Below are 26,528 nucleotides of genomic sequence, written 5' to 3' on the forward strand. Positions count from 1 at the left end.
TAATTCTCTGGAATATGGTCGTTCGTCTGTTCAACTTCTCTGGATTAATTAGTACAGTTAGAACAGTCTGATACAGGGACGAGTCAGAAGACATGGTGGGGTTAGGGGTTGTCAACTATTTTGGAGCCTTTACATTGTCTTATTCTTTCTGTTTAAAGACATTATCAGAGCTTAAGATAAAGTGGGTCTGTACAAAGTTGTTCAAAAGAGTAATGCCTCGGCTCAGCTCCTCATTCAAACACACCAACAATTATTTCCAACTCATTTGGGGTATCCCCTTGGTGCCTTTCTCCATCAAGATTATTGGTCAACTCTTCCCTTTTTGACTATACCTGTTGCTTGGCAATGGCAGATAATCAATCAAGGTGGGGAACTAGAAAAGAGTTAAAAGGAGGAGTAATTACAGCAAGAAATGGACCCAAAGGGAAGAACAGAGATGACAAGTGAGCAATATTGAGATTGGTAACTCGTAGCTAGAATTACACTAAATGCTAACTCACAGTCCTTTTCTCTCATGCAAGCTCGATAAATTAGGACATAAGTGGTTTTGTTAGGTGCCTAAAATGGGACCCAAAACCCCTCATCTGAAAATATATATATAAAACGTTAGGGAGTTTTCAGTGGCTCAAATTATCTCTTTATCAACTGCTAACCATACTTAAGATACTGTTATTATTTGCATTTGATCATTAACAGTGATATTAATTATAATAATAACTATCTGATCAAACTTTTGTTTTCATCATGAAACAGCAAGGCTAATGGGCAATCGGTCGGAAGAAAACGTTTTGAATGCCAAGTCAATGGCATATCTACAGGCTCCACTTTGCACGTGCACCTAGGTTCAACATTGCTATTATTACAAGCTGCTGCATCCTGTAAGATTTCGACCCCTGTTTGGACCTGCAGTCACTCTAGCTCACTTGATTTGTGTAAAACATCTTCGGAAGGCTGCAGGTGTATGCGAATCTTGTATTTTTATATTATCAGAATATGAAAAAAAGAAACTTTAGAGTGAAAAAATGGCCAAAGCACTGTTTCCCACCCAAAGTATGCCCTAATTGTAAATTTTCACCCTTTAACTTTAAAAATCTTATTTATCTACCTATAAAAGGTTAAAATTAACAGTTTTAAAAGTAAAATCATTATTTTATTTATAATATTAAAAATAAATTAAAATTTAATCTTTTTTTCTCCTTAAAACCCTAAAAACTAACCATTTCCCCTTAGAAAAAGTATTAAAAAATCGCATTCCCCCTTTAAGGTTTAGTTTTTAATCCTAGACTCTAAATTCGGTGTCATCGTTGGCGACGAAGCTTCTCCGACACATCACCATGCTTCGATGGTTTTTCTCCCCTTCTTTGGAACAATCTTCTTTCCAGATGAAGATGAAGACCTTGTTTTCATCTTTTTAGACTAGATTTGCATTGGTCAACGTTCTAGAGGAGAGAAAGACTGTCGAAGCATGGTGATGTGTCAAGGAAGCTTCGTCATTGATGATAACACCAAGGATTGAAAACTAAACCCTAGGGGGATATGTCATTTTTTAAAACTTGGTCTATGGGAAAATGGTTAGTTTTTATTATATAAGGAGGGAAAAAGATAAAATTTTAAGAAGTTAGAGTTATATTAATTTTAACTATTTAAAAATGAGTAAATAAGATTTTTAAAGTTAACAAAGAAAAAACTTGAAATGACAACATATTTTAGGTGAGAACAAGTCCTTTGGTTCTAAAAAATTGCCGAAGTTGAATTCAAATTCAGGAAATATGAATATGGTAGAGATTAGTGATACAAAATATGCATAGATTGAATGATGGTAGAGAGGGAGAGAGTGAGGGAGGCAGCTTTTACTTTATGGAGTTGGCCACTGGATTGTTTAATGGGACTGTCTGTTGACTGTGGAGACAATTTGAGTGTATTATAGGATCAATAAAGCAGAACCCAACTGAGTAAAAGAAAAGCAAATATGTGAAATAATTCATTCACACAACAAAGATCTCTTACTAGGAGCCTGCAATTTCCATCACCAATCTCAAGTCTATCCCTCGAGATCCTCACCTTTCTGTAATAATTATTTAGACCAAAAAATGAATATGGGATTTGAGGCTTTACTTTAGGTAAAAGAATGGCCAAGGCCAACCCTAAGGAATGTTGGATTCTCAAGACTCAAGAGTCCACTGTTAAAGCATATAAAAACCTTAGCAAATCCAATGTATTTTCTGATCTTCCCCTTGAAAACTGACATCAAAGCTACCAGACCCACATGAAGTTTACTATTTTTAAAATATTAAGGTGCTTAACAGTTAATATTTCACTTGCTTTTTCATTTAAAAGCTTGGTATAGTATAGAATACAAAATTCTCAATCACTTTTTTTAATTTATAAAATGAAGCATGATTGAAGGAATTTTCTTTTCCAATCATCTTTTGATATTATCTAGATTTGGTTAATGTGACTTGGCTTTTATATATTCTTTTCCCTTGCTTTGTTCAACCAGTGGCAGGCATATTTTGGTTCTCTTTAGCTTGTATTACCAAAACCCTCAGGTTTCTTGACTCTTAGGTCTGACACAAAGTTGTGAGAGAGTGAATTCATTTCAAGGGAGGCATGAGAAATTGTACAGCTTGCCTTGTGAACATTACTTAAAACAATACAAACAAAAACACAGTTAAAGACCTGTGCTGTTGAATCTTTCATGAAACTCCTACCTGCTCCTTAATTGCTTCCTACGCCAAAAGAAGCTAATTTTAGTTTCTAGTTTCCTTTGTTTTGGTACTCCGTTCAATTCAATGGAGATGATGAGAAGAAAAGATGCTACCTTGTGTTTTGTTGCTCTTTTAAGCTTATGGACTTCTGCATGCGGATTGCTTTCTCCCAAAGGAGTTAACTATGAAGGTATTTGAAATTATAAACTATCTTTTATTTATTTCTTTCTTTAACAACATGAACATGAAATAATCTTTCCAGTTTCCTTGATTTTGTTTCAGTACAAGCTTTGGTGAGCATTAAAACTCTTCTTTTTGATCCTCATGACGTTCTAAGCAATTGGGATGAAAACTCTGTTGATCCATGCAGCTGGGTTCTGGTTACTTGTTCTGATGGTTTTGTTACTAGCCTGTAAGCACTGCTGAAAAACAACAGACGGATACTATAAAACTTAAGCTTCTTATACCTTATTAATATAAAATTGCTAAAATGTTTTTTTTTTTTTTTCTGTTGCAGAGGAGCTCCAAGCCAGAACTTTTCTGGCCTTCTTTCGCCGAGTATAGGGAATTTGACATATCTTCAGCTTGTGTAAGTATAAAATTTGTAGCTAAAGAGGTTATATGATAGTTTCAACATTAAGTAATATAGAGTTGGATGAGTGTTTTTTCAGGCTCCTACAGAATAACAATATATCAGGACATATTCCTTCTGAGATTGGGCGGCTCTCAAACCTTCAAACGCTTGATCTTTCCAACAACAACTTCATTGGCTCAATTCCCAGTACTGTTTCCAACTTGAAAAAATTACAATACCTGTAAGTGAACTTCAAATATTGCTAAACTGCTCATTTTTGGAAAATTGTTTCTCATGTCTGACTCTGGTGATGGAATTTTTGAATTTTAAACCAGGAGAATGAATAATAACAGTCTTTCTGGAACAATTCCTCCCTCTTTGACAAACATGTCCCAGCTTGCTTTTCTGTAATTCTCTTCAAACTTTATCCCATCATAATAATTATATTTCTCTTTCCATTTTCATATCTATGTTTGAACAAGGTTAATGATAGTTTTTTTTTTTTTTTAAATGTAATAGGGATATGTCTTTTAATAACTTAAGTGGTCCTGTACCCCATTTCCATGCGAAAACATTCAAGTAAGTTCATCCTGGATTTTGTTTTATTTCTAGTAATAATTTGTCTTCATTATTCACTGATTTACATATTTTATTGATTTATACAGCATTGTAGGAAACTCTCAGATATGTGCCACCGGAACTGAGCAAGACTGCTTTGGAACTGCACCAATACCCATGTCTATTGCCTTGAATAATACACAAAGTAAATATAATTCCCGGCTACTTTCAAGTTTTTTCATTACTTGGAAATTTAAAGTTCTCTGCTATTCAAGAATTTGTGTTTCTTCTTTTTAACTTACAATTATCTCCCTTTGAGTTTTGACTTTAGTTTACGGCTTACTTTGAAGTTGAACCTGCTTTTGTTTATATGCCATCACTTTTGTGCTTCTGTTTGAAACTCAAACTATTCTGACAGGAATTTTATTTGCCTTTTTAGACTCACAACCTTTGAAGACGCCTAAGAGCCATAGAATTGCACTGGCTCTTGGTTCAAGCCTAGCCTGCATCTGCCTACTGATTCTTGGATTTGGATTTTTTCTCTGGTGGAGGCAACGGCATAACCAGCAAATATTTTTTGATTTTAATGGTAAGTGAAGCATAAATTGGTTTTGAAGCACCAAATAGTTGATAGAAACAATTGAACTTGTTCTCATATATACACTCATTTTAATGTTTTAGAACAACGTCGTGAAGAAGTTTGCCTAGGAAACTTGAAGAGATTTCATTTCAAAGAACTTCAGGTTGCTACAAACAATTTCAGCAGCAAGAACTTGGTTGGAAAAGGTGGCTTTGGAAATGTCTATAAAGGGTATCTCCAAGATGGAACTGTCGTGGCTGTTAAAAGGCTCAAAGATGGAAATGCCATAGGAGGTGAAATCCAATTTCAAACTGAAGTGGAGATGATCAGCTTGGCAGTTCATCGAAATCTCATCCGGCTCATTGGATTTTGTATGACAGCAACGGAGCGACTTTTGGTTTATCCCTACATGTCCAATGGGAGTGTTTATTCACGTCTCAAAGGTAAAGCACTCATCAATGTCCCCACAGTATTATGTTTAAGCACATGAAACATAACATTACTCCTTCTTTAATTTTTTCTTGCAGGCAAGCCAGCCTTGGACTGGAGTACAAGAAGAAGAATTGCCCTGGGAGCTGCAAGGGGTTTACTATACTTGCATGAACAGTGTGATCCCAAGATAATTCATAGGGATGTGAAGGCTGCAAATATATTGCTTGATGATTACTGTGAGGCCGTCGTTGGAGACTTTGGGTTAGCAAAATTGTTGGATCACCAAGATTCACATGTGACAACAGCTGTGAGAGGAACTGTGGGACACATAGCCCCAGAGTATCTATCAACTGGCCAATCCTCAGAAAAAACTGATGTTTTTGGTTTTGGTATTCTTCTTCTTGAATTGATATCTGGCCTAAGAGCTTTAGAATTTGGGAAGTCGGCGAATCAGAAAGGAGCTATGCTTGACTGGGTGAGCTGAACAAACATGTTTTACTTGTTTGAAATTGAGTCGGGTTATTTCTTCAAGTCAATTATTCTGATTCAATTCATTTATGATTATAACTGCAGGTGAAGAAAATTCACCAGGAAAAGAAGCTAGAGATGCTAGTTGACAAGGATCTGAAAAATAACTATGACAGAATCGAGCTTGAAGAGATGGTTCAAGTAGCTCTGTTATGTACACAATACCTTCCACTTCACAGACCAAAAATGTCTGAAGTGGTTCGGATGCTTGAAGGAGATGGACTGGCCGAGAAATGGGCAGCTTCTCAAAGAGCTGAAGCAACCAGTTCTAGACCCAATGAGTTCTCTTCTTCTGAGAGATACTCTGATCTTACTGACGACTCTTCATTGCTGGTTCAAGCAATGGAACTCTCTGGACCAAGGTGACATGATGCTTCATGCAAGGACATAAATAAATGTGATAATGTTGAAAAGAAACAGAAAAACAGTGGTCGAATCTGAGAACAGGAATGTACCAAAATGAGTTTGTTGTATGGTAGCAATATACGGAAGATCCCAAGCTTTGTGTCAAATATCTGACTGTACAGATTTGAATTAAGAAAACTAACATTTGAGTGTAATATGTTCAGTTTTTATTGAGGAATTTTCCTTAGATGTTTTACAGCAACCCGTTGTAATAATACTGCTCTTCTTGAAATAAAATTTGTTCGCTCTCTAAATTTTATAGACAAGAAATTAATCCATATGATCAGAATGTTAGTTGATGTGCCCTTAAAGTGGCTTTATTTCCCACTTAAGAACAATTCTTTCTATGCAAGCACAATACAATAATCGAGATGTGAGTTACAATACATTAGTATTGTAGTCTAGAAATAATTCAAAAGAGTAACAGTGAGGAGGACAATATCTCAAATATTTTGCTTGATTACACGAAATGTTGCCATCGAGATTTTAGCATGTTAAATCAAATTTCTTTCTGAGCCTGTGATATAACGAGTTATGCAATTCCAGTATTTAAGTTCAGGAAATTAACTTACATAAGCTAACATCATCAAGTTTCGCTTCATGAGAATTGGTGATCAATGACTTGTTGAAAATCATTTGCACTTTCATTTCTGTAAATTATGAAAATGTTTGAGCTAAACATCCAACAACTAAATTGGAAGTCCAAAATTTTACCTGCAAATATTGTAGGGACAGATGAGAATACTTTACATGACCCACAATGCTTAATCCTGAACAAATACAATTTCTGCTTGAGCAGAGGCCCGTCGAAATCTCAACAACTCAATCAACATGTTCAGTTTTGTATCTGTCCACATCTCAATCAACATGTTCTGTCTTGTATGTCTAACAAATGCACATGGTTTGATGCTCATTATCTCAAGCACTGGAGAACTCTTCAGCAAAAATTTGATTAGTTCCATCTCATGCAGCACACCAGACATATCAGTCATCTTCACAAGTTTGAGTTGTTTAAATGTGCAATCTGAAGGGCATTCTTTCTCCCAGACGTCCAAATCATCTGCTTCTACAGCAGCTGATGTATTTGATAAGCCCTATAAAAAACAATAACACAATTTTGTGCTAATTAAAAATACTTCAACATGAGATTTTAATGAATAAACTTCCGATAGCTCATAAAATTAAAATTTTCATGTTCATCATAACTTACTGAAATTTGAAGTTCTTTCAAGTTAGGTGAGTTTGTAATCAAACGAAAAACGACCAGTAGCTCTTTCATATCTTCAAAACTTACTTCATACAATTCAATTGTATGTAGATGGCTATATGTAATGGGAAGTCTCCCTGGGTCATTACCTATACTTAAATACTTTGGAGAAAAAAAAAATTATAATAAAGAAAAGAGAGAAAATCAGTTCAGCTATGTGTCTGTTTATGCTAAAAAATTGCTATTATATGATCATAGCAATTTCATCAAAGTGAAAAAAGACATTAGCAGCATAATGTTACCTTCGTGAAGTAAATAGATCCAACAAGCTTCTCAAGAAGAGGTACTCCACCAAGAAACTGGATAAAATTGCAACTTGAACTTTGCTCAAAGTGTTCGGTAATGTCATCAGTCATATCCATAGCAACTGATAATGAAACTAAAAGTGGGGTATTTTCAAGACAGATGTCTTTGAACTCACCTTCTAAAAACAAGTACTTGAGATTTGGAGCACATATAAAAAGGTCTAAGCTGTCAAAGTGTGACAATGAGAGACTCTCTAGGAGCGGACAACTAGAAATAAGACTTTCAATAGCCTCAGAGGCGACCAAAACTTGATGAAGATTAAGGCTTTTCAAACATGAAAATCCTTTAAAAGCCAGAGGAGGATTGAATTCACAATGGAAAAGTTCCAAATGAGTTAACTTTCTACAATTAAAAAGACATGAAGGTACTCTAAACAATTCCCCTTCCCCTAATTCCAGCACCAATTCCCTAATGTCATTCCTTGACAGGAAAAGTATCCACTGATCTATATCGGGGCACCACTGCAACTGTGTTGTACTAAGCTGGAACTTATGAATTGGTCCTTGGTGAAGGAAGAGAGCTCCAGTAATAAATTTTACCAGGCTATTTTCAAACAGGGATCGCTCATTAGAAAAAGCAACACAGTTTTCATCAAATACAAGCTGAGAGATTGTCGCCCATCTATACCTCCATTTACTAGATAAAATGCTAGTTCTCAAAGCATCCCTTATTGGCAGTCGAGTCAGGATGCTTTCTATAATGCTATGGGGCAAATCACTGATGAAATCCTGCTGCTCAACATCACCCATCTCTGTTTTCAATTACACCAGCAAATCGAAACAAAATCAACCTTATACTAATTGTACAAGTATAAAATCAGATGCAATTCCAAACACTATCTCCCTTAAAATTTAAAAAAATGAACAAAACCCTTGATGATTATCCTAAACATCCATGTACTTGCTAATTGCATCTAGTCCCAGAATTGAAACATGGTAGCCGAAAATTAAACCAAACGCCTGATTTACGTTTCTTTTCCATGGTTTGGTTGATGAGAAAACATGGGGAAGCAATCAAAATAATCAATTTTCTCGGGACCCAGAAACAGACATGTATAGAATTCATTATAAGTGATGAAGTAATGGTGGAGAATATGTAGACTTACTCAGAGTTGGTGGAGAGGTGTTGTGCTTCTTTGTTCTTCACCAAAGTAGAGATCCAATATTCTTCAGGGGTGGCTCTATGACTGTTGTGTATGGCGTGTCCACTATACCAGAATCTTAAAACAATAAAATATTGTTGAATTGAATCAAAATGATATTAAACATATGTAAAAGGTCAAACCTCGTTACCCACCCAGGTTTGATGGAACCCGCTCTCACCCGAAACTATAAAAATTTTAAATATCTATTCATCACTATTATCATTAGGATAAAATTATTGTTTAATAAAAATATTTTAAAAAGTTAAAAATTTATGAGATTTTTACCCCCATATTTAAAAACTAATAAATTCTCTTATTCAAAGTTTAAAAAACTTATATTTTTCTTCTAAGATTTTTTTTTGCACGTTGTTGATGAGTAGAGACAATGGCCACAACGATGTTCCCCCTCCCTTCTAACTTTTCTCTCAGTTCCACTCAATTTTCAGCTATCACCAATTAAGAAAATTAGATGACAATGATCGTTCTTCTTCTAAGACATAAACAAATCGCATCTTTGTTTAGAAGCAAACGATTCATCTTCATCAGCCAATTTCTTTAATACATGATGGCCAAAAATGGAGTGTAACTAAGAGAGAAAATGTTGTCATCGTCGTCTCTGACCATCAACAATGGTAGCTGAAAATACTCCAGGAGGAAATATTGACTTTTCGATTTTTGGATAAGAAAAAATTTGTTAAATTTTTAAACTTAGAGAGAGAAAATATGATAAATTTTTAGATTTTTTAAATATTTTTATAAATAATAATTATACTCTTAATAATATCAGTGAAATTTAACATATAAATAGGTATTTGGATTTTTCCTAGTTAATGGGTGAAAAGGTAGTTTTGCATCAAACCTTGGGTGGGAAATAGTCTATGATTGACGAAATTACATCGATTATGTCCATTTAGTCCCCTGAGTTTTAAAGAAGTTTTCCTGTATAATCCAAATTCCAAATTATTCACTGCCTCTACCTACTGTTAGTCATTTTCATCAAAACTAATATTTGACAGGTTTTAACTTCTAAATTGATGAAATTAAATTACCCCTAAAATAAGTTTCTATAAATTAAAAACTATCTAAATTTTAATAATTAATTTAACACCAAAATTCAATAAAATTACCTTAAACAAGAAAAATTTTATAAATTAGAGAAATCTCTCAATTTTTGATTATTTTTCATAAAATTTTAATGATTTTTGCTTCTTTTAAAATTGTTTAAAGAATTTTTCAACAATTTTTTTTTTTAAATTTTAGATTTTTAATGATAATATTGTTTATAAATTAGATGGTAACAGTTGGATAGATGGTTGGATAAAAGAGAATTAACCCTAAATCACGTTTAATATATAAGTATATAAATAAATATATATTTATTTTAAATACATAAATAAATATATACTTATATGTGTCACCCAATCATACAATGACACACATCAAATATGTTCGTATATTCAAAATAAATACGTATAATTATATACTGCATTGGACAAAATTTGTGGGCTTCACCGTGCTCAGTGGTTATAGAGATAGAACCTGCAAGCCATTTTCCAATTCACAAATCATTTACCAAAACTCACTGAGCCTATATATTTTAGTCCCCAATCGATCAAATAAAAGATGCATAGCTGCAAAACAACTCAACTGAAAATTTGAAACTTGCTTCTATTTTTGGTATAAATTTATCTCTGAAAGGTTCTTAAGTAACAAATAAAACATTGCCAAATGAGTTACAAAATTTGAATAAGCATCCCTTCTTTGAACAACTCAAATACACCTTGAAAACTACTCCTTGCTGCTTCAAGTACCCTATACCCTAAAAACAAATGGTCAATCAGTATGACAGTCTTCCCGCGTGAAGGGTGGCATTCAAAACACATTTTCGACTCGGAAGAAAGGAAAATATTAAAAATGTGAACTAACATTCACAACTCAATCAATTTCGGGTTAGATAGCCCTTGTACAAGAAGATTCCCAGACCACCAAGTGCTAAACTTAAAATGAGAGGTATTTTAATGGGTTCAACATCAGCGGTTATACTTCCCTGGGTTTTTCTCAATGGGCGAGAACTCTCCCCCAAGCTCTCCTGAAGAAGAGTGCTAAAACTATCCAACTGATGCATGACTTGACGTTGTCCACGTGCGATACTTGATATCTGATTCATACAGACAGACTGAAAAATTAATATGCACCCAACAAATATTGTAGCTCAAAAGGTTAAAAATAACAAAACATCCCCTGTACAGTTCTTAGTTGATAGATACTTGACAAAATGCTTATTCATTCTTATACCAATTAATTACAAAGAGACACTTCCTAATGGCAACAGATTGCTGGAAGAAGAAACTGGCTTCACAAATAAAGAAACATTACATTGCTTGGAGACATACAAAACTTCTAAATAACATCTACGACAAGATACTGCTTATTTGCAACCTATTTTTGCATCTGCAAAAGATGCAATATGATATTATACTATTTCGTTCCTAAATTTCTGCAATTTGTCAGACAATTCTTGTCCAATCCCTAACATGCAAATATCCATAGACATGTCAATGTTATGCAACCTTCTGTCTTTCAGCATCATTTTTCAGTGCTCTTTTCCCTTTTTTTCTTCATTTTTTTATTCATTTGCTAAATGACCTCTATAGGTGGAACTTTATAACTAGGTTAAATTGGCACTGCCATACTAAAACCCTAACAATAAGGTGCCTTTGATGTTTGGGCAGCAGCAGCCCACAGTTTCCAATTCAACTCCAACCCCAGCAATTAATCTTTCACATCTTAGCCAAAAAAGGTGCAAAGAGAATAGTGACAATATTTTCACAGAAAATGATATGAAAGACCAGCCATGGTACCTCTTCCATTAAAGACGACTCCTTAACTAACTGGGAGGAAGATGAGGAATTAAGCATTCTAGAACCAGTCAAGGAACCATTTCCTAAACCTGAAATGAAGTAAGTCGTGGGAGCGGATCCATTGCATGCTTCAGTTTGGAGAGCCATATTTTGTTGGCTAATAGAATTTGTCCTGATTGTTAAATTGGCATTCAACTCCTCAATACGAGTTGTAAACTCCTCCATTCTGTCATTTAGCGAGGAGATCTGTTCTGAAAGTTGAGTGATGACATCCTACAGATGCAGAAAATAAAATAAAGGAAAAGACAACTAATTGAATGGTTAAACATTTAAGCTTAGCACTGGATCAGCAGAAAAATGTAGAAGCAACTAAGAAGTAGGACATCCTTACCTGATTTGCTGTCTGTGACTCCCCACTTCTATCATCAAACCTCCGCTTATTTACAGATAAGCTCATAAGCTTGGACAGAGCCTTGTCACGTTGTGTTGAATAAGAATGTGACATACCACTATAAAATATAAGCACAACGCACAGTATTATTTAAAGTACCCAACTTTTACAAGAAGTTTCAACACTGCAACCAGTAGAAACGAAACACACAATTAGAAGAACTGTGTACCTTTGCATATTCTTATTTCGCATGGAAATCCTATCAGCAAAGGCCCGTGAAAGAGCTTCTTGGGGGGTTGATACAAGATCCTCATCTAGGCTCAGCTTCAACTTTAAATCTTCCGGCAAGGCCTGTCAAATGATCAGATTAGGACTAGCAAAATAGGAGCAAGATAATAATCTTTTGGAAGTTGTCATACCATAACTTCATTTACAAGCTTTTCCAGTTGAATTTGTTCTATATAGGTCCGAGGAATGTATGAGCCTTCTAAACCCAGCTGCTCTGCAACATATTTTACAGTTGACCGATCTCTTCCTTGCACCTATTTTACAAATTACAAGAATGCTAGTGTTAGAGAGTTCTCATAAATATTCACCCCTTGGGCATACATACATGATAATTTTCTAGTCAGGATGTCATGAATAATTTTGTTATATATGTATAAGATGCACATTAACCATGACTCTTCTAAATGGATATCTAAGCCCTTCATGACTAGGCCTCACTAAAATGTATAAAAGGGAAAATTAGGTAATAAATCAGGGTCATGGGGCAGTAAATGGTGGGAACCAAGTAAAATAATACTAAAAATTTTAAACATCCATAACTCAGCCACAAATAAAAAAAGAAAAAGTTCTGATTTTGCACAATTTTGACTCAAGATCCTATTTCTTATTTCTTCTGTATATAAGCAAGTGCAAGTGCCATCAGATTAAGCAGTTCATCCAAAAGCAATATTATTGAAGCCAACATGAAATAAAAAACGATGAAAACAGATATGAAAAATCTGCAAACATATCTTAAATGACAGTGAAGTTAAGAGTTCAGTTATACTACAATCTAAATGAAAAAATTGACATTATCACTCAAGCATCACTGTGTTCAACCATGAAAAATTTTCAACAGAAATCAAACTACTGTTTAAGAATCCCCAAAAAGTAGATGAAGGCATGGAAGTTACTAAACAGTACCTGAATATATTTTCGATTAAGTTGCTCTAGCCAATCAATTTTCACAGACACCCCCCTATTGTCAGAGAACACATGGCTGCTTCTTTTAAGGATGGTTGCTATTGTGTATCCTAAGGCCATAAGCCCACCAAGAAGACGCACACTGACTTCAAAAGTAATCCGTGGTGATATAACAAATGGAATATCAGTCACCCATTCCTGCAAAAATTACAAAATTTCAAATCAGATGCCCTTATAAATATATATTTTCACTGCCAATAACTCAGACAAATGTCTTTAGCACAATGTCAGGCATAAAGGAAACACATGCAATTTCACAACAAAATATTACTCCAAGAAACACTGCATGCTGTAATGATAAAGCAAGACATAAAGGGGCAAACCTCAAACATGAGACTGTATTTTCCATCTTTGTTCCGCATCCTCAAATATGATTGGCAAGATTCTGGATCTTCACCAGGAGGTAGTAGATATATATCGTAAGTCTGCTCTTCTGTTTCTGTATATTCTTCAGAAAAAATAGACTTAATTTGATCCACTGACAAATTCCTTGCTGACTACAATAAAAGAAGCCAGCAGATATCAATTTAGACATCAAAAAAGTTATCCAAAGACCTACAGAATAGTACATATGCTATTGTTGAACTCTTTCTTGCTAACTCAAAGTTTTGGAATTGCCTGTTGAATATTGTATCAAAGTCAAGTTAACCAAAGGTCTTCTGTTGAATTCCCCTCCAATAATAAAATTATAATATGGTGCAAGTTGGACTTATTATCAGAATCCAGGATTATTTTGTACATATTGGGATCCAAGGGACAAGTCCATTTATTATTTTCAACCACAGTGCATGTGACCAGGTGTGTAAAAGTTCAAGTAATTATGAGTGGGCCCCTTCATATCAGCCAAAACTTTTTGGATCAATGGTGCTTCAACATCAATATATATACACTAAAAATAGAACAACCATTACGGAAAATAACCTTTAAAATATAAGTGGGACTTTGGAATCCAGTGAAAGGATTGAACTTGTTTACAATTTTTATATGAGCTGTTTGGAGATCTGGCTCAATGTAGGCCTTGTACATTGGATACACCTGTAGAGAAGAAGGAACTGAGCATATCTAAAAGACAATGCTATTCCACATTGCAATGAAAAATGTATAATAATTAAATGAATAACAAACCGTTTCAGATATTTGATGGATTATTTCTTCTGGTTCTTGGCCAGCACGTTGTATGTCCCGTAAAACCCGTTTGACGAGGTCAAAATGAACACCCCCAGTAACAGATATACGGAGATCTAGCAAACATCGCAGCCTTTCACTTAGAGCATAGATTCCCTCAATGATAACAATGCGGGAGCTTGGGACCTCAATTGTCCTGTCAAAAAATCGTGCTCAGCTTATGCATTTAGAAATAGAAGCTATATGTAATAAGAATTTGAAATTAAAACAATTAAAAAAAAAAGTGGGTTGGATCTAATTAAGCGAAGAAAGTGCAGTTTCCCACAAAGAATATATATAAACACTGGAATAAAATCTTACACATGTTAATAACCTGTGGCATAGAGATACAACACTTGGATGTAACTGTACAAATCCCCAATGGGAGAGTGAAAGAAAAATTAATTTATCCGCCTAGAAAGATGGTCATGGCTATGAATTAAGCACTTGTAATAACAAATCTTTTTCTTCAGATTGTGTGCTGAGAAATTATAATCCTTTACAGGCTGCTCAGAGAACAATGAAACAAATTATATGTATTATATGAACCAGTGTTTAACCTGTATCCTGTCCGAGAGCTAGACTTGAAATCATATATTGGAACCTGAACTGGCTTTCCTGCCTTTAAGTCCTCGAGGTTCTCGAGCAATGTATCATAGTCAGTCAGGCGTGGATCTGTTCCAAATAAGAGAATACATCAGAACAAATGTCAGCACTGTGTGCACCTCTCAGCTCTTAGATTAGACTTTGATGATGAATTTCCAGCATCATCTGATTTGCCAGAATCTGATATGCATATGCGACAATCTACAAATTCTTTACTCATTAAAGCACAAAATGAAAAAAAGAAATGGGCCAGCCAAGGTTGATACTTTCAAATTAATATGATCACCTAACAAATAGAACCATTATTTTGGCCATAATTAAATCAAATAACACATGTATACTAAACACCCAAATACATACTCCAATCTTGTGAAGAAATTATCAGCTTTCCATCAACTGACACTAGCAGGCTACATTTCCATTCAGAAACAGACATTAAGTTATTTCTTTTATAAAAAAAAAAGGGTCAAGGCTTCTCTGCTTCAGTCCAATGGTAGGACAAAGTGATCATTGTTCTCTCAAAAGAAACAATATAATTACAAATGTTGAATCACAGAAATAAACAAATAATCATAATAGAGAGCACAAAACATATTTGTGCATAAATTGGTTGCCAATTAGGTATATGATCACACAGAGAATAGCTGCTCTGTGAAGTTAGATAAGACTCAATCTATTGTTAAGCAAACAAATTCCTTACACATAGGTACATTCTAATAAGAGCTTAACCAAAATATATTAACCTTTATAAAAGATTGGAAGAGTGGCTGTACAGAGTATTACCATCAAAGTTTCCATCAACCAGTCGACTAGCATCATTATAGTTGTCCATAGATATAACAGCAATGCTAGGCATGAAGTTGAGAATCTTCTCTGTGAAAACAGTCTTCCCAGCCCCTGAAGGACCAGCTAAACCAATCAATATAATTCCATCATTCTTTTGGGCTAACAATTGACATGCACGAATAACTATAAAGAAGCCCTTCTCAAATGACAAAGGATCTGGAATTGGAACTATCTCATATCGATCGGAGTCCTTTTTCTTAACCAAGTGGACTTGATCTTTTAAGAGGCCCGGTTTTTTCTTGTGTGATTCAGGAGTAGATGTATCTTGGGCCATTCAAAAATATTCTCTGGCTTCCACTGATGGAAACAGATAGAAAAAGCACAAAGGTAAATAAAATTTAAAGAATACAAAACAAAGAAACAAATGAGATAATTACAGCATAAGAATATAAAAATGCAAATGCTTGGAAGGTAAACAATTTGCAACTAAAAAGCAATACAATAACAACATCAAACCTGTGGTTAATAGAAAAATCCCCTGGGATGCACACAATTGAAATATCAAACATTAACTGAATGCACTAGAGCATAGGAAACAATTTTTCATGATTTTCATAGCTTTTTCTGCATATCAAATGTAAACCTTTTGTTTCATGATTCATGTACCACAAATATTCTATTTGATGAGAGAGCAAAGCACACTAAGTAACTTAAATACTCACAAAAGAGTTAACTATAATAACATATTTTGTGCAAATCCTAGTTAGTAATTCAACTATCAATTATATCAAAAGAGCCAGGGAAAGTTGCAATCCTATTAAACACGTGAAAAAACTACCATAGAAAATTAATTTTAAAAAAATTGGGTGAATTATTGCACTAGAGGGCATCATACTAAGAAAGCAATCTCATACACAATGCATGAGACCCACAGATAAGAAATGACCACTTCATTAATAATCTGAGGTCTTATGAACTGATCGTACTGATGTGGATGCCAAATACTAAAAACCTGGCAAAGACTTCTATAGTCATCAAAGTGAACTGGTCTAACATAGATAAATGAGAAATCAAAAAAGAAAGGAGTAAAACTTAGAGTGTAATTTGCCAAACGTTAAGCTTTTCATTGAACTAATTACAACTGCATAATCACCCATGTTGCTTGATAAATTTGACAAAGAAAAAAAGAATTTTAAACCCAGGTCCTCATCCCTCACTTATATGACATAAACGAAAATACAATAAGTTGGTGACTACATACTTATATTATCATCAAAGTTAATTGCACAGCTAAAAACAGAGCAAAATGGGCCTCATTCTGAGAAATTCAAAGCATTGATGCACATAACAATGAGCTCATGGAAAGTCATCTGAACTTATGCTTACTGGACTGCTGGCTATCATGATAACCAACCATAACATCCTACCATTATATCATATCCTTACCCAGATAACAGAGAAAATTAACATCAAATAATTCCCATTATTTAAACCAAGGACCTTTCACATTAAACTGATGCCAATTCAACCTAGAACTTAATTATCTTCACCAGTTGTATATACTATTAACAATATCTCGATAATTCATAATAATAATTTACAGAAAATACCACATTGAATGCAAACACTACCGAAATCAATGTCAACACATCTCCTTCATACTTTTACACGAAATAGGAAGTTAAAGATTTAAAAGATGCAAAGAAACACCTCTTTACAGCCACCTTGCAGTTGAAAACGCATAGTTTTTTATCCAAAAAATCCACCACTGTAAAATCACAGTAAATGATCACCTACAAATTCTTTACATCACAAAAGCAACACAAACCATAAAAATGAAAATTCACACCAAAAAAAAAAAAAAACTACACAAACTAAAAATCAACGAACAAAACTAAAAGCTCAATCCCGATGACTTCTTTGGATCTAATACAATAACATTACAAAGCAACCGACTCGAAAAACAAAAACAAATCAAAGCACGAAAAAAAACTACCCAGTTAACAAAACAGCATAAACAAAAACACCCAGAAGCCAAATTTGAAAAACAATCAGTTAAACACGTGATACTGCGACGATGAAGAGACTCACCGAGTTGGTTTTCTGACAATGAGTGAGTTCACCAACGAGTGCAGTTATTTGAGTTGTATAAGAATGCTGGTTGAGTTATTATGTTTTTAACTTCTGGTTTCTTAAGGTCTAGTTTCCGTGAGAGGAAAGCAATGCGATTTTCTGAAGCCTTTTCATGTTTTTTGGGGGAGTGTGAATTCTTGAGAATCTAGTAACACTGGAAGGAGTCTCAAACAAAGTCACGGGAGAGAGAAAGAGGGTATCGGTTGATTTTATTGCTCGTTAAAATTTGGAGTCAACTATCACAAAAGTTGCAAAATCTCATGGCTCAACAAACAAGAAAGCATTTTTCCAACTACGACTTGATTTCTTCCCACATTCCTAATCCTATATAGCGGTTTGTCAGTGTGTGGACGGTGCCCCCCACCCCTACCCTTTCAATTACTAGGGATTTTTTTTCCATGTCTAATATCATTCAAAAATGGTAATTTCCCTACAATCCAATCAATATAATAAATCTTAATAATATATGAATTTAAAAAATTGTCTCAAAATTTAAATAATGGTAAAACCTTGTGTCTCATTGTAATTATAATTTTGACATCTGTCATATTTATGTATCACGTGTGGCAAAGTTAGGAAAATTTTTGTTAGGTTATTAAGTTCATTGAAACGTATGGCAATCTAGAAAAAAAAAAGTAACATGTTATCCTAAGATGTCAACAATATTAATTAGCACATTGAAAACCATATCTAAAAATTTGATAGTTTTAAAGGTTAATGACACTATGTGCATCTAATTTAGAATACGAATTAAGTATTTAAAAAATATATTATCATATGATTGAATAATTTTAAATTAACGATAAAGTAATACTTAATCATATGATAGTATATCACTTGAGTATTTAATTGAATTTTTAAAACTGGGTATATATAATATTATTTTAGATTAACATAAGACAAAAAGTTATTGTTTTGAATTGTAAGAGTGATACCAACATGTATTTATGATTGTGTAGGATAGGCAAGGCATAATAAAGGGCATTTTATGAGATTGATTCTTGAATGATTGGTGGGTGTTGATTGAACCCATAAATACAAGACCTAGTGTTGGCAAGGTAAAACAAGCTTTTTATGATAGGAGAATAAGAATAAAACATTTATATGAATGTGATTGCTAAAGAAGGAGACTGAACATGTATGTGTTGATATATGAGAAGATGCTAATATTTATAGGAACTTGTGGTAGACAATGATGATCATAATATTCCCAGGTTAGAAAGGAAGAATGAGAGTACAAGGTAAGCGCAGGACCAAAACACCTTTTCAACTTTAGAAATTGAATTGTATGGCCCAAGTGGCCCAAAAAACATTAGAATGATCAAAGTGGTGCCAATGTTTGGGCTAAAATTAACATGTGACAGTTATGTGTCATAGTTATGTTATGTCTATTGAGGTAATTCAATTATTGTTGGTGGGTTCACATCCTTATCTATTATTGTTGGAACAAGAAGGTATGACCAATATGTCTTATTTCACCTAACTTAACCTAACCTAAGAAAGTTCATGAAAGTGCATGCCATAAATTTCTAAACTTAGCATAGAGTCAGTTCACTTTCATCGTTCATGTTGTAGTCCTGTTGCTCCTTTAGCATAGAGTCAGTTCACTTTCATAGTTAATGTTGTAGTCCCTTTGCTGACTTTTGAATGTGGGATGGGAGTAGAGGCGTCAGTGGGTCAACTGACTTTGACTCAGTCCATCGAGATTAGGGGGTTAAACTTAAGGCCCATATAGGCTTTTAGGGAAAGTTGATCCAAAATAATTATGAGGCCCATAGTATGGGCCGACCCGTTAATTTTTATAAAAAATAAATTTTGTTATTAAATATTTTTTTTAAATTATATTTTCTAATTAAAAAAAACATGTTAAGAAATTAAATTGTAATTAAAAAAAGACAAATTTATTTATAATAAGTGGTTAGATTCTTATGATCAATCTTATTAATGTGAGATCAAAAACTTGAATTTGGATGAATCTTTCACTTTACTTAACTTTTATTTATAGTGAGTGGAGAGAGTGAGTGATTGTATTATTTTAGATGTGAGATGTTTTATACTTACACTTTTACACTTTACAAAGAGTTTGACATCTAAAAGAATATAATCACTCACCTTAAGGGGAAAATGTCATTTTTTAAAACTTGATTTAAGGGAAAACTTTTAATTTTTATGATTTAGAGGGAAAAATAATATTAAATTTTAGTTTATTTTTAATATTACAAATAAAATAATGATTTTACCTTTAAAATCGTTAACTTTAATCACCCATGAGTAGGTGTTTGAGATTTTCAAATATAAGCGTTAAGAATAAGAGAAAACAACATACTTTGGATGAGATTAAATCCTTTGGCCTTCTAAAAAATAGATGTATATTACACTGCGCTAAACAAAATAAGATATAAAAGGTATCCAGATGATATGTCATTATATAATTGTATCGTTTTTAATTAAAAATAAAATAATATTTAATCATATAATAACATGATTTAAATATTCAATTAGATAATTAAAATTAGATGTTATTATTGATATTGAGGGACTCAAAGTCTACTACACTCCGACTCTACTTTCAGTGAGGGCAAAATAATCATACAAAACGATTATTAATTTATTATTTATTTCACTTGGAGGATCCATTTAACAATGTTTTTAAAATTGGATTGGTGATTGAATCGATTATTTCACTGGTTTATAGTTTGATCGATTCAATTGAAGAATTAATCGGCTCAACTTATTATCAAATTAAAATTTAAAAAATTTCAAAAATTTAATCAAATCGGTCAAACCTAGTTTTTGATAGGGTTTGACCAAGTCAATAATAAAATCAGTTTTTTATATTAATCAGATAGATTTGAAGTCAGTTTCCAGTTTAATTGGTTGAACTAGTCAATCCGGTCCGATTTTAAAATCATTCCTATTTAGTACTCACCTTGGCTATATTTCAAATAATCTAGAACTGATTTTGAGGAAGAGAATGAAATATGACTTGATAAATCACTTTGTGCATATTATATTATTTGTTTTCAAAACAATTTTTAAATACAGAGACTACAGATTAATCAGGGCAAGTTTCTCTTCAAAAAAAGAACAAAATACGAGGTAATTAATAAGAATCCACCTTCATAAAATATATCAAAACAAAGTACTCCGGTTCCTGTGTGAGTTGTCTTCACTTCTTCATCAACACAACACGTAATTCATGATCATGTGTTCACAAATCTGCAATTCTTCCTCACTTCACCATCCACAAAGGTATCAGCGTTGGTGATATTTCCCATTTTCACCATAGAATCAGAGAATTGCTGGAAGAAAGCAAGAGGGTCTTCGGCATACTTATTCACAAGCTCTTTTGTTTGGATTCCAAATACGCTCGAGTACATTTCCTGGTCTGAGTTGAGAAGCCCCTCTCCTCTGAGAAGTATTTGGTAAAATGAATTGTCAAAATGATTTGGAGTAACATAATCCATTGCTGATATATTATTGTCTGAGCCAACGGCAGGGCATGTTGATTTCAAGTTACTTAGATAAGTTTCTGATAATGGAGTTTTCTCTGAAGTTAATTCAAAGTCCCCGTAGATTCTGCCTCTGAAATTCTCACACCGTGCCATTCCAATAGTGTGAGCTCCTGCAAGAGCCACCATGTCTGTGACTGTAAGGCCTTGATAAAGAAACTTTGAGATGATAGAGAGAAGATCCTCGTCCGCTGTAGGCAAATTTGAGCTCACGAGCTCATAATTTGCTGTCTTCGAATCCTTTCTTCCCACTGGAACATCCCAATATGGTCCACCAACCTGAAAACAATCGCATCAAATATTAAACTAAACATTGTCAATGCATGTATGTTTGGGAATGACCAAGGCTATTTTTTTATATATACCAGGATGACAGCGTCTCTTGCTGCAATGGTAAGAATATCTGCACACGACACAATTCCTGGGCATTCAGATTCAAGCATGTTCTTGATCCTATCAACCAGTTTGAAACCTTTTAGGCTGTTTATGTTCGCAGGAGCTGTTTTCTCCCCTTTCAAGTCGATTGTATCGTCTAGCAAAACTGACCCGTCGCATCCCTGTAACATTACATCAAAACAGTCATAATCTGCTAAATATGTTAAAAGAAAAAGAAATTTTCAGTCGGATAGGATGATGAAATGGGAACCTGTACAAAGCAGTCATGGAAATGCAATCGAAGTATGAGGGCAGCGTTCCGTGGATCAGAAAGAACAGCACATTCCATTTCTTTCCAGACAATCTCGAACACATTTGGGCATGTAGACGCATAGTAATCCAATGTCAAATAAGGTTTACTTGCATGCAACCTGGAGCTAAAAATTGAAAAAACTAAGATCAACAAATGCAAAATTGAGAAATTTGAATGATGAACAAAAGTTGCCATTATTGCTGCACCCACTTTGCGTTATCTTGAGATATATGATCTGCCAGTGGGAGAGATAGGTGGGACTGGGAGATATATAAGCGAAAAGAATGAAGAAATTTGCATGGCCGCCGCTTGAGTAATTACTATAATGATGTGTTAGAGTCAATAGAAGATGCAACTAATGTTGGCCCGGTTGGTGAAATCTCCTAAACCAAAAAAAATCGAAAAGCTAGAAAGGTCTAAAGAGAGAGCCCTAAAAACGTGTGACATGCTATTGTTAATTACATACAAACATTGGGCAAGCCACCAAACCTCTATAACTGATGACATCTAATGTTTACTCGCCCATCCTTGAGGCCTAGTTGACGAACACAATCTTGAATAAGGTCTCAATAATTCATTAATCAAACAGATAGTAGAATTGTTTATAGAGCTATTACATATAAGCCATGGACTTGATCCGGTGGATTGGAGACATTAGGTTAAACAAACAGGATTCAGTATTATAATTACAATTAGTTGACAAATTGAAATTAGCGTGCCAATTATAGCAGAATTAACACGTTATTGAGGTTTGTAATTTTCTTTTCAAGCAAGAATATGGTTTAACTTTTCTTGTATGTTCATTTTCACTTCCTTCTTGAAGAGAGACGTTGAAAATAAAAATTGGTTGTCAAATGCGTGACTAGGAAGCATGTGACTGTATAAAAGTAATGTGGTTTCTGAGAACTGGAAGTTTCTTATTCAATTTGACTTGCATCGGAGGATGTGCTAGAACAAGGGACAATTCTGTCACCACCTGTGATATACTTCAGGGCCTATACTTAAATGAAATTGGGCACAGCAGACAGCAAAATTACAAAGTCCACACTTTGCCAATGGGGAAAACCACATTGAGACAGCAAAATTACCTCAAAATGAAGACCCCAGTTTCTATTATAAATTCATAAGATTAGCCATCAAACTTAAAGGAGGTTAGTCAAGCTAAAGAACAGTGTATTCCAGCCTACATTCAAATCGGATTCTAAGTCAGTTATGAATACATTAACAAAACAAGTCTTTCTATTAAGAATCAAAACCACTGCATTACAACAAGCAAAAACTAGAATCCATGGGCAGGGTCTCTTTTAAAAAGACATTTTTCTTAACAGCACAAAAACAAGTCAAAGTACAGTAGAAAAGAGGAGAAGGATGAAAAACAGAGTTAGAATAACTGAACAAGCACCTAAAGCCTAGTGCATCATGTATACAGTTCAGAATCAAAAGAATGATTCTTAATCTGGTTGAACCTTGAATAGCTATCTTCACTGTCAGTTAAGCTAAAGTCCACGCCAGTCAGCACATTTTTATGCAGTAGAGATTTGAGCAGTGACACCACAGAACCACCATATTCAGGCCATGTGACACACACAGTTCCCTTTATCTTCTTCAATTGACATCTACCCAACAAAGCAGCTGCGAAACCATCAATCATACTTCCTGATGGGAAATAGTCTACACCTTTTAGCAATGAGGAATCTCCTTTTCTTTCTGGTGATGTCTCCAGCTTGAAAGCATAAGTCTCATCCAATGAGAGCTTACCGCGAAAATTCCTGGTCTGAACTGAATCCAAAATCAGGACCCTCTCAGGAATAATTTGTTCACCAATCAGCAACTTGGCAACAATGTGAGATCTCTCAGCAGCAACTGGGCACTGAATAGGTATAAAAAGAATACTATCATCTGTGTCATTGATGGCATAGATATTGCATGATTTGTCTCCAAGGGACGGTTCAATAAAGTTGCCAGAGAAGGGAATCTCCGGGAGGATTAGACTTCCAAAAGGGTTTTGGAACATATATGGTTGACAAGGAAGAGAGACGGAGAAGATATGGCAATAATGACAAGAGAGGGGCGAAGAGGTATATTAGGATTAGGATTAGAGAACAGGATAAAGGGTGATGGAAGAGGTGGCAATGGAGGAGTGAAGTTGTTCAGATCTTCCTGAAAAAACCTTGAAGGTGGTGGAATCTCAGTCAGGACATCTTCCATTGTCTATCCCTTTATCCAAATTAAGCGACCTATCAATATACAAATGTATATATGTTACCAGCAAAAATACAATCCCTGATGCCAATGATGATTATTATATATCATTATTTCCACCACCAAATCAATATACAAACAATTTACAATATCTGCAGCAAGATTGTTATTAAATCAACTATTCATATCAATGAAAGATTACAACTTGGCTCTAAACTAGCACCTGATTCAAACCAAATCATTTGGCAGGCAACTGTTCTCTTGTTTTGTACACTACATAATTCTCTGCACATAAATAGCTACAAATGGCAGATTCTCATGGTCCAGTATAAGTATTTCTTCATCCATATGGCAAAAACACTTGTCATATCCCCATGGGATACACACAAATTAAATTCAATCTCTTTTGTATTTAATATTTTAAAATTGTCCCTAAATTACAGAACACATACTATTTATGTGCCTGTGCAATGTACATGAAGCTTAATTTTTTCATCTATTAGGTCATTGATGTGTCATCGTGTGATAGGCGTTACTTTATCCTTAATACAAAGTCACTCAATCACATGATGACACATTAACTATGTACCCAATTGTGTATTAAAAAATGTGTGCACATAGCTTTATTGTATTCTAAAATTGTACATGACTAGGATAAGCTTAAGGAACACTGTTTGAATATCAAAGTCAACACCTCTCAAGAAGACAAATCAAAAAGAGAAATGATGAAACAATCTCCAATTCAAAAGAAAATACAAGCAAATAATCTGAAAATCATTAAGTACCCACCTTCATTAAAAAAAAAAAAAATAGTGTTTGCTTAATCACAAAAAGTTATCTTAGTTTAAATTCACTATTTGCAAACTGGAAAGTGTGTATGGGACTCTAAACAGCAACCACTGAGTTCTTTTAGATAGTTCATTGCTAAGTTTTGACCTTTAATGCTTGCATAGAAAGCTATTTAAAATAGGTAAACTACAAAAACAACAAAATAATCAGTAAATGAATTAAGCACTACCCAAAAAGCAATTGTATCTAATTAAAGTATAACAATAAACCACCAGAAAAATCAATCAGGACTCAGAGGTATTTTATTAAATAGAAAATAATTTTGTTCTTTTTACAAAAGCATACAATATCAAGCTTTATCATAATTAGATAACTCAGAATTCAAACATATATGCAAAATCCAAAACTTTGTAGCATCAATACATTAACTCTACATACCCAGACCAAAAAAGTTAAAACAAAGTAGATCTATTTGCAACAATCATCATTTTCTACGAGGAAGCATGCAGTTTTAAAGATACAGAGCTAGAAGCCACGATTATAAATTTAAAACATGAAAATTTAAAATGGGGAGCCAAGAGAGAGAGAGAGAGAGAGAATATGCTATTGAATATCAAAAGAACTACCCGAATTGTTCTTGAATGTTCTCACTTCTCAAATACTCACTAGCACACTTCTTCCAACTTAGGAGGTGTTCTCCTCCTGAAAGCGAACATGAATACATAAATAAAATTTTCAATAAGATATATCACCCAGACACCCACTAGATCATCATAGTGAGTAGGTTTCATAGTTCAAAATTCCAGAGGTTTAAAAAGAAAATTTCCACATGTATTGCTGGAAATTAAAAAAAAAAAAACTAAAACACACCCTATTTTTTTACAAAAGATCAATAAGTTGGGATCACGAAATAGAAGTTAACTGAACATTGAAAATGAGTATAAATTAGAAGAAGAATAATACTGAGTAAAATGCATTAACTTAATTAATAAATCAGAAATGAAAATTGAACTTACAAAGTGTTTTTGTTGTTTCTGCGATGCGTTCTAAGCTTGGCTGGGCATCTTCCTCCTCGTCTTGCCCAGCAAGTTAAACGGGGGGGCTTTTAATAACAGGCGAAACTTTTTGTTTCAAGAAGAAACGACGTAGTATAGAGGCAACAAACTATAAGGCGTTCTGGTACCTGAAATACCCTTATTTATTACTAAAGTTGGATTCAAAACAAACTTATTTAGGTTTGAAACAAGCTTTGTTAGAATGAGTCCAAATTGAGCTTGCCTTAAACTAGCCCGAGTACGAATGCGAGCCTAAATTTTAAGCAAAAAATGAACATGAGCCCAAATCCAAACACGGGTAAAGCAAGCCGAGATTGGCTTACAAGCCACTTACTCAAATGAAAAAAAAATTTAACTTGGAACAAATGATACCATTTATTCCCTAACATACGAACTTGAAACCAAACTGCCGAGCTTGAAATGCAAGCCCAAAACCGATCAAAGCGAACTTGAACCAAAACACACGAACCCAAATTAAATACAAACCAATTTTGAACACTAAAATTATAAAACAAACCAAACAAGAATATATGTTTAACAAGCTCGACGAACCCAAACCTGAATTGGAGTTGAGTTCACCAAAAATGA

At 34.1% G+C, this 26,528-nt stretch overlaps 5 protein-coding genes across 6 annotated transcripts; 1 reads left to right on the plus strand and 4 right to left on the minus strand.

Moving 5' to 3' along the window:
• The first annotated feature begins 2,480 nt into the window (after positions 1–2,480).
• On the plus strand, positions 2,481–6,022 carry LOC123213168 (protein NSP-INTERACTING KINASE 2-like). Its single transcript, XM_044632545.1, has 11 exons — positions 2,481–2,898; positions 2,991–3,120; positions 3,226–3,297; positions 3,380–3,523; positions 3,618–3,689; positions 3,802–3,861; positions 3,948–4,045; positions 4,280–4,429; positions 4,522–4,863; positions 4,948–5,327; positions 5,426–6,022. Exons 1-11 carry the CDS (start codon positions 2,793–2,795, stop codon positions 5,744–5,746), a joined length of 1,875 nt encoding a protein of 624 aa, XP_044488480.1. The 5' UTR covers positions 2,481–2,792; the 3' UTR covers positions 5,747–6,022.
• Positions 6,023–6,407: 385 nt separating this feature from the next.
• LOC123214688 (F-box/FBD/LRR-repeat protein At1g13570-like) lies at positions 6,408–8,618 on the minus strand. 2 transcript variants are annotated; one of them, XM_044634628.1, is made up of 4 exons: positions 8,464–8,618; positions 7,295–8,109; positions 6,996–7,154; positions 6,408–6,879 (listed from the first exon to the last, which is right to left on the minus strand). In XM_044634628.1, exons 2-4 carry the CDS (start codon positions 8,105–8,107, stop codon positions 6,550–6,552), a joined length of 1,302 nt encoding a protein of 433 aa, XP_044490563.1. In that variant the 5' UTR covers positions 8,108–8,109; positions 8,464–8,618; the 3' UTR covers positions 6,408–6,549. The 2 variants fall into 2 exon arrangements, with proteins under 2 accessions (XP_044490563.1, XP_044490564.1); XM_044634629.1 differs by lacking the exon at positions 6,996–7,154.
• Positions 8,619–10,150: 1,532 nt separating this feature from the next.
• Positions 10,151–18,011, minus strand: LOC123214687 (inorganic pyrophosphatase TTM2-like). Its single transcript, XM_044634627.1, has 12 exons — positions 17,653–18,011; positions 15,559–15,918; positions 14,730–14,844; positions 14,131–14,326; positions 13,927–14,040; positions 13,329–13,502; positions 12,946–13,143; positions 12,174–12,296; positions 11,984–12,105; positions 11,755–11,872; positions 11,364–11,636; positions 10,151–10,660 (listed from the first exon to the last, which is right to left on the minus strand). Exons 2-12 carry the CDS (start codon positions 15,893–15,895, stop codon positions 10,442–10,444), a joined length of 1,989 nt encoding a protein of 662 aa, XP_044490562.1. The 5' UTR covers positions 15,896–15,918; positions 17,653–18,011; the 3' UTR covers positions 10,151–10,441.
• A 2,665-nt stretch (positions 18,012–20,676) lies between these two features.
• On the minus strand, positions 20,677–22,147 carry LOC123214866 (peroxidase 11). Its single transcript, XM_044634872.1, has 3 exons — positions 21,853–22,147; positions 21,572–21,763; positions 20,677–21,485 (listed from the first exon to the last, which is right to left on the minus strand). The coding sequence occupies exons 1-3, from the start codon at positions 22,087–22,089 to the stop codon at positions 20,898–20,900; spliced, it is 1,017 nt and encodes a 338-aa protein (XP_044490807.1). The 5' UTR covers positions 22,090–22,147; the 3' UTR covers positions 20,677–20,897.
• A 968-nt stretch (positions 22,148–23,115) lies between these two features.
• On the minus strand, positions 23,116–26,044 carry LOC123212815. The gene is given in 4 exon segments (XM_044632016.1): positions 23,116–23,892; positions 23,895–24,131; positions 25,512–25,587; positions 25,902–26,044. Coding segments are annotated over 2 exon segments (789 nt in total). The 5' UTR covers positions 24,103–24,131; positions 25,512–25,587; positions 25,902–26,044; the 3' UTR covers positions 23,116–23,311.
• Between the last annotated feature and the right edge of the window lie 484 nt (positions 26,045–26,528).

Source organism: Mangifera indica, chromosome 4, assembly GCF_011075055.1.
Source record: "Mangifera indica cultivar Alphonso chromosome 4, CATAS_Mindica_2.1, whole genome shotgun sequence".
Classification (NCBI taxonomy): Eukaryota; Viridiplantae; Streptophyta; class Magnoliopsida; order Sapindales; family Anacardiaceae; genus Mangifera; species Mangifera indica.